At 33.2% G+C, this 15,586-nt stretch overlaps 1 protein-coding gene across 7 annotated transcripts in view; it reads right to left on the bottom strand.

The window, feature by feature from the left end:
- The window catches only part of LOC134542801 (islet cell autoantigen 1), a 74,761-nt gene that overhangs the window by 43,311 nt on the left and 15,864 nt on the right, over positions 1-15,586 (bottom strand). For all 7 annotated transcript variants that reach the window (XM_063387365.1, XM_063387357.1, XM_063387383.1 and 4 more), the window contains exon 2: positions 2,284-2,552. In XM_063387365.1, coding sequence (XP_063243435.1) covers positions 2,284-2,552 — 269 coding nt within the window. The remainder of the gene's footprint in view (positions 1-2,283; positions 2,553-15,586) is intronic.

The following is a 15,586-nucleotide window of genomic DNA, read 5'->3' as shown; positions in this document are numbered from 1 at the left end:
TTTATGAATGCTCAATACCAATATGCATTGTTATTTTATAATTTTTATTGAATGATGTTATACATAAGGCCCAATTGGTTTATCACTTTAACAGTTCAAACATTACAAATATTAAACAATTTTTTTTTACTTCAATCCTGTATATTATAAAATAAGTATCATACTATCATACAACTTCGCCAAGAACAATATTCACAATTCGATTTGACTTCACGAATAGCTTAAACACTTGATTTGATATTCACTTTGCATCAAAAAACTAGTATTCACACAGGCCTAGTAAATTGTATGGTAAAGTCATAAAAAATGAGAAAAATTAAATGTAAATGTTACAATTGCTATAAACAATGATTATAGTGTTTTAATAATGTTCCAACAGCAATTTTTCTTTTGAAATCAGTGAACCACATAATTTTCAAATTCAAAGCTTCATAACAGCCTTTTTTCCAGAAATCAGTCAGAATAAAATATATTCCTTTTTGCGAACATTCATAATTTTTAACTTATTTTCAATAGATACTTTAAATGTCACTCATTGACCCATCACTTTAATTACTTATGACCATTTAGTTTAACCACCTAGCTTTTCGATATACTATTCTAAAACAGATTCAATTTAACTGTCTTAACTCAAATGGTTCAGTGTTTTATACTCCAGACCTCCAGCTAGCTCAATACTGGTCTAGAGAGCACATACATGAACACTTGAAAAAATTAGTTGGGTGCTGAAAAACTATTTAAGTTAAAAGAATATAGATATTTACTGTCAATGATTGATTAATGAAATAACATCTCTGACACAAACTGATTTTTACCGTTTTTATTTATACTTTACGAAAATTCACAAGTCACTGTGACCACCATCTTCCGACCACAAAAAACAAATACATGTCATACTACAACCTAGTCGCACAAAACATCTGCTCTGATTCCAAAAACAAATTTATTGTTCGTTGGTAGGTACCTGTAGATGAAAATTATATACTATTGTTAATTAAATCCAGTGGTTGTTGGCAACTCACAGTACAAGCAAATGACTCTATCCTCGGAACAATGGGGTGTTTCAGAAGACTGGGGTCGAACAAATTCTAACTTAAAAAGTCCAAAAAGGTTTCATGTTTGGCGTACCTCGGACCACAGCCATGAAATTGTCTCTTCCACTACATTATTATGTTCATTTGAGTAACAGCCCGACACAAGACCACTAAGTTCCTTGCACGGACTCTGACTGCCTCCATGGCAGCCCTTCTCTTTAGAGAATAACGGGTGCCCATGTGACACAATTTCTGACTAATTACAAAATAACACAGACAAATATCAGCCAATACTGGTGCATGGCAACAACATTTCAACTAAATCATGAGTCTCCCATGCACAAGTACATCTGTCTCTCTCCAATGCTTACATAACTAGCAAATTATTGCATCAACCAGCTTTCAAACTAAATACCATAGCAAAAAAAATACCAAAGAAAATTACATCAACATACATAAAACCAGTAAAAAATATGTAAGAGAAACTTTAAATATCATAGTTAAATGGAAGTGAACAAATTAAAAATATTTTACATTAACTAATGTAAACTATGATTATTAAACACGTTGCAAATGCTTGAATACTTCTAAAAAATTTAAAAAGCTGGTATTTACATGATATTGAAAAACCACACCAAGTAGGTACTAAATATGATCAGACAACATAATAAATGGTTAATCAAACTGTTAAACAAGTGGGGAGGGCTGTAGGCTTGGTCGTTACAAGAGGCCAACTGTTCAAGTTGGATCGTAATCAATTTTTCCATCCCAAATAAACTAACAAAACCAATAAAATACATAAAAGTGAAAAATATATGGATGTATATAACAACCAAAAAAAAATCTAATAAACACTAAAAAATGAAAATGATTATTTTAGTAACAAAAATTTTACTAATCAATGTTTTAACCAGCTGGTACCCCTTACCTATATGTCTTTTTTTTTTATTATTTCATTTTAGAATGTAAATAACAATTCATTTTAATATATTCTGGTCTACAATATGGTGAGCCGTATTTTAAAACACAACCAAACCAACCTAATAAAGACTCATTTACATTTCAAATACTACTTTTAATATTTCAATGGTATTTTGACACATAGGTCAATATTACATCTAAATGCAGAGAAAATTTATTTAGTTTACTTATCTCATTTAGTTCCAACAGCTACGAATTATGTTTAACATTTCATACAAGCTACACATGAAGTTTGATATTCATTTCTTTGAAGAAGGGCACAACTTACTGCACAAGCGTTCCTGGTATTTATCTATGATCCTCTGTAGGTCAAGGCAGCTGTTTTGGATTGAACGAAACAACTCCAACTTAGCATCAAGTTCTGCATCTGATGCCACAATACACGCATCATCTTTCTTCCCAAGTTTGCGAAACACAGTCTGCTTGGTGACCCAGTACTGATGTTGCATTTTTGCCATCGCAGACTTAGAAGTGTCGCTAGCATGTTGCTCTATCCACCTGTCGTAGGCCATTCCACTGTAACCATCGCTGGTGCGACTGCAACCACAACATTCACACTAGGCACCACTAGCAAATGCTGTAAACATAATTCCCTGACTTTCCCCTAACTGCTCCATGTATCTCATAACTTTTCCTGATCAGAACTTTTGACAATGATTACATATATCTATGAAAACTTACCAATTAAAACTGTTTGCATTGCTTAAAAAAACAACTACTTAAATGTACTTAATACAAACTAACATTACAATTTTTGGCGAATAATCATCAATAAAAGGGTTGCATACTCAAAATTAAATGAAAACCAAAAAATAATTATATTTTAACTTCCTGACATTTTTAAAATATTCTTAAAACTGCAAACAATATTAGCATTATTTCATTACCTGACACAGATTTGTTTTCAAGTAGCATGTAATTGTAATTGTAATTGCATGCATTGTAATTGCATGCATGTAATGTATTTACCATGTTTGAATACTTGAAACAAGACGTCCAGATGCTGTCTGATACCTAAATGATGTAAGTAGTTGTTAAGTATTTGCAAAGGTGAATCATTTAATGATTCCTCTAATTAAGTAGGATAGGCAAATGTTTGATGTTTCCGAGGTTAGTATTTTTCACGTGTTGCTGATTCTTCAAAAAAGAAAGTTGGTTGGATTAAGTTAGCTACATTACTAAAACATTTTTAATACATAATAAATCTGATCTAGCCAAACCAAACATTCACACATTGTATTTTTAATGTAACTTAACTAAGACCATACATGAATTTACATTATTTTTAATTTAGCTAACCAACCATACCAACTATTAAAACTGTAAAATATTTTAAATATGAAAATACCATTTTAAAAAATGATTATCGTTACCGATAGCACAAACCCCACAACACCGCAGTCATCTGCTACGTCGTCAGAAGTAAACGAGGCGTCCTTATCATCATGTTCCACGTCAGCGCCTGGAGGAGCGCCTGGCCCTTCTCTCTCATCTTGCTAGTCCATGTGCGTGCGTGTGTGACATTTATTATCAAAATGTGAGAGGTCTAAGATCAAAATCAATTGAGTTTTACGATAACTTAGCAGCTAATGATTTCGATATAATTTGTCTTACTGAAACTTGGTTTAGGTAATAATAATAGCATTAACTCGCATTACTTTGATGATAAATACCTCATCTTTAGAACAGACAGAGACCCAGCCTTAACATTGAAGGAAAGGGGAGGAGGGGTATTAATTGCTATAAACAAAAATAAATTTTAATCTGCTTTCCCAACCCATGTTTTCGATCATACAGGAATTGAAGCTATATGGATTAAAGTTAAATCCTCTCAAACAAATACCCTAGTGCTTGGTAATATTTATATTCCACCTGATACATTACCTGCAGTGTATGGTGCCTACTTTGAAGAGCTCGAAGAAAAATTTGCCAATTGCCAAGATAATATCCTTATTCTTGGTGACTTTAATGTGCCTGGTGTTGAGTGGTCCTACTTACATTCAAAAAACGTAAATCCTATTGGTATGACATCCAAAGCTAAAGCTGTGTTCCACTTTATCTCAGGTTTGGGTTTGTCCCAATGTAACGTGACTCAGCCTCCTATCCACCTTTTGGACCTATGTTTTTTCTAATTTACAGCATTGTGTGGTTAGTAAAGCCTTAGAGTCATTAATTAAAGAAGACACATTCCATCCGGCTCTTATTGTTAATATTGAATTAATTCTAACAATCAGAAAAGAAAATACATCTTCAACCTTTATAAATTATAAAAAACGAGACTACTTCAGTTTGTATAATGCTATTAAAAATCATGATTGGTCTATATTATGGTAGACATTCTAACTACTACAGTTAATCAATATATTATGAGTTACATTCCTGTCACTGTGAAAACAACTTATAGTTACCCGCATTGCTACTCAAAGCAACTTATACAAACATTAAAACATAAAAAAACATTTCCATAAATTATACAAAAGAAACATGAATCCTTATTACAAACTCTAAACAACTAAATCAAACAAAATCCAAAAAAATTTTTGGCGTTACATAAAAATCATGAAAGAAGGATACAATCAGCCATTCTCTCTCAAGGTCAATGATACTGTCACTAATGACACATTTTGTATTGCAAACAGTTTTGCGAACTATTTTTCTAGCGTATATGTAACTCCAGCCAATAACAACACTCTGATATCTGATAATACTGCTTGCTCCATTCCTATGTCCACTATTACTGAGAGTCTTGTACTTTGAGGGATCAAATCCTTGAAAACTACTATGTCAACAGGTCCAGATGGTATTCCTAATTTCATAATAAAAGAATGCTCTCTGGTTCTTGTTCCTATCCTTCAATTTATCTTCAATAGCAGTATTAAAAACAGCATCTACCCCAATATATGGAAAACTGCCAAGGTCATTCTTATACATAAAAAAGGTAGCAAATTTAATGTCACATTATAGGCCTATTTCTCTTTTAAATGGATTTGCTAAAGTCTTTCATAAAATAATATTTAAAGACCTTGATTTCAATCTCAAAAAAAAACTATCTGACTGTCAGCATGGTTTCAGAATTGGCAAATCTACTACTAGCAATCTGATAACTTTCATAAATCAAATTTATTCTGAAGTGATAACCCGAGACCAAGTGGATGCTTGCTATTTTGATTTAGCAAAGGCTTTTGACACAGTAAACCATCAGATATTACTCAGAAAATTATCCATTATGGGATTGAGCGACAAATATATCAAATGGTTTGGCAGCTATTTGAAAGATAGGAAATACTTTGTTTCTATTAATAAAACTAAATCTGATTTACATATGGCAAACTCTGGAGTACCTCAAGGTGGTACCCTTTCCCCCCTTCTTTTTAACATTTTTATTGATGATATAACCAAAGCACTAAATTATTCTGTTGGTCTGTTATTTGCAGATGAACTAAAAATATATAGAAAAATTACTTCATTAAATGACTGTCACTTACTTCAACACGACATTTCTTTTGTTGTTGCATGGTGTAAGACTAATCTCGTTGAACTTAACTACAGTAAAACCACTACTATAACCAAGAAAAAATCATCCTATTGTATTTGAATATAAACTAGACAATCATACTATTGCAAAATCAAACTGTGTCAGAGACTTAGGTATTTTGCTAGATTCAAAATTATTCTTTCACAATCGTATTGAAACACTTAGATCAAATGCTAATAAAATGTTAGTGTTGATGAAATATATCACATTTAAGGGAACCACACATAACTTAGAAAGTCACAACTTAGAACTGTCATAACTTAGAAAACTTGGAAAAATCCACGTAACTTAGAAACACACGACTTAGAAAGATCATAACTTAGAAACACACAACTTAGAAACACACAACTTAGAAACACACAACTTAGAAACACGCAACGCAGAACCACACAACTTAGAAACGTCGTAACGTAGAAAGTCACAACTTAGAACTATCACAAGTTAGAAACACACAACTTAGAACTGTCATAACTTAGAAACACGTAACTTAGAAACACGCAACGCAGAACCACACAACTTAGAAACGTCGTAACGTAGAAAGTCACAACTTAGAACTATCACAACTTAGAAACACACATCTTAGAACTGTCATAACTTAGAAACACGTAACTTAGAAACACGCAACGCAGAACCACACAACTTAGAAACGTTGTAACGTAGAAAGTCACAACTTAGAACTATCACAAGTTAGAAACACACAACTTAGAACTGTCATAACTTAGAAACACGTAACTTAGAAACACGCAACGCAGAACCACACAACTTAGAAACGTCATAACGTAGAAAGTCACAACTTAGAACTATCACAAGTTAGAAACACACAACTTAGAACTGTCATAACTTAGAAACACGTAACTTAGAAACACGTAACTTAGAAACACGCAACGCAGAACCACACAACTTAGAAACGTCGTAACGTAGAAAGTCACAACTTAGAACTATCACAAGATAGAAACACACAACTTAGAACTGTCATAACTTAGAAACACGTAACTTAGAAACACGCAACGCAGAACCACTCAACTTAGAAACGTCATAACGTAGAAAGTCACAACTTAGAACTATCACAAGTTAGAAACACAACTTAGAACTGTCATAACTTAGAAACACGTAACTTAGAAACACATAACGCCGAATCACGTTACTTAGAATTTGAATGAGAAGGCGTAAATATTTTGAAAGGACTGTAGTGAGAAATATTTTTGCTTGCATTCCCCGCATTCAGAGCTGCACTCTTGTGGCCAAACAGTTACTTTCGGGTTCAGTTTGGTTCTCTGTGTATAGATGGTGCTGTTAGTTCCACACATAGCTAAATTGACTTCAGCTAATGGTTTGCTCGCCATATCTGAATTACACGTTTATTTTATTCCTGTTTTCATATGATTAAGATTTAATTTGTGTTAGTAAAACAGTTTGTTTTGTTTGTAGAGCTATAATAAATTCGCTGTTGACGGAAATTTAAAACTAAATAAAAATAAACTTGTATTATCTCATTTACTTACGTTGTAGCGTCATTAGGTATTCTTCTCTCGAAGGTTACATTAGTGTCTTTTATTTAATATAAAATTTTTACAGTTTTTTAAATGTAGCGATAAACATAATCTTGAGAATATAAATACAGAATGTATGTAAAATAATCGTTAAAACTGTAATAAGTGATATATCACGTAATGTAGAGAAAGCAGAAACATTAATGTTCAGACGCAGGGTAGTTATTAAAATCTTTTTAACACATTTTGAGATAAAAAGCATTAAAAATTTTATATATGAGGAACATAAATATTTAATTTTTCCATTTCATAAAATTTAAATCAAGGTACTATTTTCCTGTTGATTTCCGGGGCAATACTGCACAAGCAATGTTTACTGGGGATGCAGAAAACTTTTGGCCAGACAGCTGGTTCCAACATGACGGCAAGGTTATAGGAGAGGTGGTAAAAAAATAAAGATTCATGAAATGATTTCGAACCTGAGCTTTCGCGTTTTCGCTACCTCGTTGTATTATACGTAGTGCATTTCCGAGTAACACTCATTACTTGATGTGAGATAATGAGGTATTTTTACGGGAATTAGGTTTTAAATTTAAAAGTATATATTTTTTTACAATTTTTTTCATTGTTACTTTAATTAATTTATTGTTTGCCTAACCTATTTTCATAGTTCTAAAATAAAATTCAATAACTATTTTCCTTTAATATACCTATTCATATTTTTGAATGAGTTACCCGTAGTTATTTATAACTATTTTTGACTAATATTATAAAAAAAATTAAGGGTATTTTCCGTTTATATATTTATCATAACTTTGAATTAGTAACAGTTTAGGAAAAATTGTTGTTTCTTTTCTTCGGCTCGTAGAAGTTTCAATCGAGTTCATATTTCAGCGTGACTCATGTAGCTGAAAATGCCGGTCGATCTGCTCGGTGTGACCTGCGTTATGCCCTACGTATAAATCAGAAATTTTACTATCTCTCGCGGACTTTCTCTTCCTTCACGTAAGATTGCAGAGTATTTTGTCTACAGACTTTTAAGTTTCCAATGTCTTAGTAAATATGTTGAAATGTACGTACTACGGCAGCTCCCCCCCCCCCCACCCCCATTTTTTTTATAGTAATGTCAACAATATAAGTACGGGTTTTCATCAATTAATGATTACATTATTTTTGGTTTCGTATTTCGCACAATAAACTTTAAAATTTAATATTATGTATTTTAATGGTTCTATGAAAAAAATTCCCTTTTATTATTTACTTTACTCTAAAAGTAAGAACTGTGTCAGGTGTTTTGGACGAAAATTTTAAGCTCTATTGCTTGCAACCAGATAACTATTTACTGTACTCGACTTTGAATTAACACTTTCACTAATTCATTGCCAAATGCGAGTAGGTTGAGTGGAGAGGCATTATTCACAAATGAGTTAACTAATTGTTTTCTTGAGAAAAATGCTGTGACACAATTACTTAATTGAATGTCTGCGGTTGGTTATGTTATGTGTAGACCTACATTACATTAGTCTGTGGCTTTTTGCCTCATAGTGCTACACTCCATTAACTAGTAATTTTAACATATTCACTTGTGTTGTTTTGTCATATTTTGACTCTTTTTTTTTTGCAGCTGAAATTAACAGCAGGGCCTTTCCCTTGAAACACACAAAACTCCTTTTGATATATTTTTAAAGAATTCTTAACAAAAAAAGTATTTATAACTATTAAGAAGTTCACGCCAGTATGCATTCAAAATAAACTTTTTTTTTCTAGCATTCCGTATGAGAAGTGTATAAATGTATGTCCGGAAACTGAAGTCGGTGCGTGGTGTGTTTGGAGTCCGCCATCTTGGATTGTGACATCATGGCGGCTATCTTGAATGACCTGGACTATGATCTCGCCGCCATACTGGAATCCACCATTTTGTTTCTGAAACTTTCCACCATCTTAAAATCGAATGCCCCAATTCGTTACGGCCGCAATCTGGGTTTTTCCATCATCTTGTTTTTATCTGCCGGAAGTTGTCATCTTGCTTTTGTTTCTTCTACTGGAGGTCGCCATCTTGGATTATGTAATGTCTACCATTTTTGTTACTGCTATTTTTTCCTAGTGTTTGTCAAATACTCTCTGTCTCATGCACATAAGTTCAATGTTCCATTACCTACTAATGAGTTTATGACCCTTATCGACATATTAAATTTAATTTTTTATACTGTATACATTGGCAGTTAGGTTATTCGAACCATGGAAGTTCGGAACTCTGGATTAGAAACATACGCCTTTTACCACATGACCATCGAGACATTTAACAGACTGAGATTATATAAGGTATATATAAAAAATGTCGCAAATTCAGACGTAATTTTTTTCGATATGATGAAATAAAAATATCAGAATTTGTTAGAGGGAACTGCCGCCATACTTGTTTTCAATTCACAATAATAGGAGCGTGAGTGTCATGTAGTACACCAACCATATGCTAGAGGGCGCTGCCAACATATTTGTTTTCAATTCTAGCTACCAGGCACGTTAGTATCCAGCCGTATGCTATAGAGCGCTACTGCTATGCTGGCAAGAGTGCAGGAGTATTTATTGCAAGAATGTTGTCACTTCCGCCATATTTTCGGACATCATAGCCGTCATATTGTAATTCTGTAATTATTAACCTATATATCCAGAAATGATTCCAAAAATTATAAAAGAAAATCTTTCATAATGTAATGATTGACCCGATTGATTTAAGTCTTTGGTTCAATCCTTGAGCAATACAAATAAAGTTTTATGTTTAAAATTTAATTAAATTCATTTAAAAATACAAAAATATATATATTTACTTTCCTAATCTATCGGCTCCTAGTGAGCCGCAGATGTAGGTTTGATCACCATATTGAAATTCTGTACTTATTAAATTAATAATCGAGAAAAAATCAAAAAAATATTAGGAAATTAGCCAAATAATATAGCGATTGAATCAATTGATTTCAGTCCTCGGTTCAATCCTTGGTCGATGCAAAAAAGGGGATTTTAGACTAAAAATATATATTTTTTATTTCTCTCTTTACCTTCTGACAATTGGATAGTTGGCCTTACAACAAAACGTCACTCTAGACAGGCCGTATGACAAGCGTCTCCACACCAAGAGGTTTGGAAACTCCTTCAGCTTACTCATGTACCATTTCAGGTATAGACAAAGTATCCCGAACCATAAGATCTAATTCATCGGTTCTCAGAATACTGTTCGAACAGATCATTTACAATGTCAGCCTTGTAGGCCAAGCATATCCGAACCACGATGTATTCGTTTTCGATACTTATGTTTTTACTGCTGATAAAGACACTGCACCCGTTAAAGTCTCCTCTAGTATGTAAACGACGATGGTAGACCTTCCACAATGATCTCTACTGACGATAGTCAGCATTACTGTTGTTATAGGTGATAGGTCAGACTGAACTGAAGAACCTTCAATTGCTGATGGTACATACGTCATCAAGGTCTTCGTCATTGTTGCGACTGCTACTGTCCAGTCCGAGTAAAGATTAAAATCAACAACTCAAAATTACTCTGGATTCCACAGCTCCAACTGGCTACGACGGCTACAATCGCTACATCAGCTCCAACTGGCTACAACGGCTACAATGTCTCCAACTCTCTACAACAGCTACAACTGAATTTAGCTGTTATTGGTTTCAGTCATATTTAGCCCGAAACTGTCTCGATTGCTGAGAAGGCATTTTTGTTACTTATTATTTTGTTTGGTGACGATTTTTGCATGTTTTAGTTAGAAATTGTAGTGTGAGAAAGTGTAGGCGATAAATTAAAATACAAGAAATAAAACATTTTTTCCAAAATACAAAATATAATTTATTTTTCAATAAAATACAGTTGCAGGTAAAACAAGGCATTATTGTACTATCCCGTACATCTTAGTGCATGAAGTATAGTACCTTTTTCTTTAGTAATGGATAAATTTTTAACATTTTGGGAAGCAAGTAGAAGTCTAAACCTATCGACCAATATTTTAGGATCTTCTCATGTTGTGTAATCAATCTCTTCTGCTGCTGCCTCCATATTCTTTACGCTTTTACTGCCAATTTTCTGAGAAACTCGATAGTCTTCTGTTTTCAAACCAGCCTCATAGTTATTATAATCATAATCGTCCCATTGATCATCACGGAAATGATCAGAATTGATAATTTGAACATGTCGCTTCCATCGTTTAGATCTCAGTGCTTCATCACAATTGTCGATCTTGTAAGATTCAGGTGCTACAGCTTGGTCTTCGAACTTGAAAGGTTCAAGTGCGTCATCACGTTATTCGAACTTGTCAACTTCAGATGCTTTTATATTGTTTTCAGTTATGCAAAGATGACTTCAATTTGCTATTGATAATTCTTTTTTTTTTTCATTTCCATTAAAGATGCTACTTTCTTCGTTAGCATTTAATTTCAAATCATTAACGAAATCTGAGATAGTGTTGTCTTTATTTCACTTTCTGGATGTTGAAGCACCGTTCTTTTTATCATCAGTTAGCTTGGTTGTACAGATCTTGTGATGTTTATTCAAGATATTTCGTCAACTAAATGATGATGAGTGCAACTAAATAATTTTTGGTAATGACCCAAAATACACTCGCTTCTCTCATGACGTTTAACAATTATTGCAAGGTAAATTTCTTGCTGCAATAACTACACTTGTGTCCGTTCGATAACGGCTACAGACATCGCTACGGAATCCATACTAGCTTCTGTGAATGTGGTCAGAAGCATACTGAGTGTTCCAAACTAAAACAGACATTCAAGTAGGAATTTCAGTAAACCATCAGCTAGAGTTAATTTTACATTTGTTGAAAAATTCATCTACAAGTAGATCTGCTTTTCACCTACAGATGTCTCCTCATGTAATTGCTCACAGTGTTCTTGCTTTAAACAATATATCTGAATCCATCTAGTACAATTTACCTTGTATAATAATGCAAGTATAAAACATTCGTTATTTGTTATGTTGTAAAAGCGGCCACTGTTTTAGGCGAGATGCAGGATGCTCACTCACGATCGGAATAGAAGGAGAGCTTTGCTAGACCTCAAGCAGAAGGAGAATAGTCTTGCATGCTGTGGTTCTCAGCTGTTTTAATACATAGAAATTGACTCAGTGATAAATCTAATTTATGTGTGAGTTTCACCTGATTTAATTTGTAGTTGTAATTTGGTAACAGGAATTCACTAACTAAACGTAAAACTGAATACAATTGCATTTCTCATATCGAAAGTAATTTGGTAACAGGAATTCACTAAATAAACGCAAAACTGAATACAATTGCATGTCTCATATCGAAAAAATGCTTGAAATGAACCTACTTTCTAATGATTAACCAGAAGCACACTAAGAAAGTCAACAAAAGTTTTGACAGGAATAACCAGGAGCACAGGGAGAACACCAACAAAATGTTGTCAGGAATATCAAGCGGCCGAGGTCAAAGTCAAGGTCATGCAAAATGGCCGCCGTGAATTCACAATCCAAGATGATGGACCTCAACCACACACGATGGACCTCAACCACACACAATGTACTGGCACCAGATGCCGGACATACATTTATATATTACTCGTATGCCATATCGGAATGTTTTAGGGCAAAATTACAGAGTAGCGGCTCCTGGAAAACAAGTTGAATAGTAACTACAGTTAAAGGTTAGTTAGGTTGCCTTTATTAATTGCGTAATAAAGTTTTACTTACGTACCAAATGAATATTACTACTTCTGAATTTACGCAACGAATCTTCCACTTCACGGTTTTGTATTAGCCTTATTTACAAGAAGCTGCTATTTTATAAAATTACCATATTACGAACCTATCCTAATTTTTTGTGTTACAATATAGATTTTATACTCCTTATATACGAATTCTAACCAAATGAATAGTGCCCTCAGCGTCATCTAAGAATAATTAGTTCTTGAGTTTGGCTAGGTTAATTTTAGTTCTCAGTATATGTTCTTTAGTATTGAGTGGGTTGAGTGTTGGAAAAACAAGTATGTTTTAACTGTGCGTAGCCTTGCATTTGTGTATAACAGATTGTTTTGCAAACAGCCTTTCCATTTTATTTATACAATACATTTATTTTAAGATATTTTCGAATGTAAGCTTTCACTTGATTCGTTGTGAGGATGATTTTGACTTTACACCAAAATCTATAGAATTGGTTGTAGGGAAAGTGGAAAATATGTACATTTCATCGTAAACAATTTTAGTAGTTTGGTTGCTCTTGTATTATGTACTAACTTGGCCCCGATTTCAGGAGCCAGCGCTCTGGGAAGATAATTTTTAGCTGCCCCCTTTCTTTCCAGTTCCCCGCAAAAATAATAAAACTTTTCAATGGCAAGCTTATTTGAATAAGTTTTAAAACAGCATATTATGCAACTAAATACAAAGGTTTTTCAAAGACAAAGGCTGTGTGTATTTTTTTAAATTTAATAAATGCTTGTAGCATTTTTATACGGTTGTTATACGTACCGTAATAAAATATGAGTTACAGTATACTATTAAACAAATTTTAAATCTTTTTCTAAATTATTTTATTTAGTAATTTATATTTTTAGGCATTATTTCTCGTCCTTCAAACCTTTTTGTCCAATTTTTTTCGTACCACGAATTCTTTCGCCGCTCAAAAACTGGAAATCTGGGCGAATGCCCGGTTGACCCATATGTAAATTGGGGTCTAGTACAAGTACATTTTGTGGATCTACAATGACGAAATTACTAGGATATGAAGCGTAATACGAAGTTAGGTCATGAGATGTAAACATATCAATGCCTGATTATTAACTATTAATGTATACTTGGTTTATAAACACTTATCATTTTTTCCGATTATCATCGAGTTCTAAGGTAAAGCTGCCATGAAGTGAACGATTTTGATAAGAAATTGGAATTTATTATTTTTTTTTTTTTCAGTATCACTGATGGAATAATATCTTTGAAAATATGATTTTTTTTTACATCCGGTCATTCATATATGCTAATCCTGTATGTTGTTGTTTTTACACTGATTTTTTTGCAAGTTCTCGTAAAGCAAATGCAGTTATGAATCATGGTAGTTGAAAGTGTAGACGTCCAATAGCGCTGGATTTCAGTAATTAATAAACAGAGTATGCTGTTGTTTTCATTTTATTTGAGAACTTTTAATTTGTAGTTCGCTATTATAAGACATTATTTTCAATTTTCCTCCAGAATCATTACTTTGTTTTTAATTATATTTAATTATATAATTATGTTTATATACATGTGTGTGTGCGTGTAGGCGTGTGTGTGTAAATCATGACCGTGGTTATTTTATCGTAACTCAACCAATTTTCAGTTAATTTATTTTTTTCGTAACCGTGAAATTCAATCACTTCATTACCATTTGTTAAGTTTTCACACACTGTGGAAGCAGCGAACGCATATTGAAACCTAAATTTCTTGAAGTTCCATTACACATTGTGGAGCGGGCTTGAGCGGTAGATACGTGGCACTTTTCACGTGGAAGAAGTGTGAAATACATGAAAATTTAACAATTGGATGTAACTGTAGTAAATTATGTTTAAGAATTGACCACGGGTGTCTGAAATTAAATAAAATCAACAAGTATAATTTGGCTACACCTTAAGGTGTTCACTAGTTGACTACAAGGCTAATGTTATAAACTTCGCAAGAAAAGCAAACGCACAGGACGCTACATGCAACAAGTGCAATAAAACTGCGGCAATTTATAGGTAAAATACGCCAGACGCTAACATCGCCGACCCTGCAACTTGAAACAATACAAATGTCGAAACAATTTACAGTTGGCTTATTTCTATAAGTAATGTTAATTTTTATGTCAAAGTAAGCAATTCTTTATAATTTCATTAAAAAATTTCATGTGCTTTCACTGTTTGGTAGTTTCATAAGTGAAAACGTGAAACGTGTAATAAAAATAAAGTCGTTGGCTTCCATACAAATAACTTCAGTGTTCTCGGAATACGTTACATTAAATATGGAGGACAGAATTACAAGATGTCTTGTGTGATTTTTAAAGGTTATTTGAAAACATTGTTATTTACCTTTTCTTGAGTTTCTTGTCTGAAACTGATAAGACTCGGTCTCATTGGGGGCCATCCCTAAATAACGCCATGAGTTAAGGGGAGGGGAGGTGGTCGACGAAGTGTGACATTGTGTGACAAGGGGTAGGAGGCGTCATAAGCTTCGTGATGTCACATGTCCAAATATAAAATATTGAAATGCGAAACTTTAAATGTAAGCGAAAAATGTTTGATTTAATGTTATTTTGTTTAAAACATATTTTTAATGAGAGTAAAAATAATTTTAAAACTGCTGTTTTAATTAAATTAGTTCAATATATAAAACTGGAAAATTTGTGACGTCACACCATCTGTGACAAGTCCCGGGTGGGGGTGGGGGGCAAAAAAATCATGATTCGAGTGACAATTTATGGATGGCCCCTTGTAAGTGTACACGTGCGTCTCTCAAAGCTCGTTGTTTTACCATCTGAACGGGTGAAAAAATTTTATGTGTT

This window comes from Bacillus rossius, chromosome 1, assembly GCF_032445375.1.
Source record: "Bacillus rossius redtenbacheri isolate Brsri chromosome 1, Brsri_v3, whole genome shotgun sequence".
NCBI lineage: Eukaryota > Metazoa > Arthropoda > Insecta > Phasmatodea > Bacillidae > Bacillus > Bacillus rossius.
Note: the sequence above shows the minus strand (reverse complement) of the source record. Positions and strands in the feature narration are given on the sequence as shown.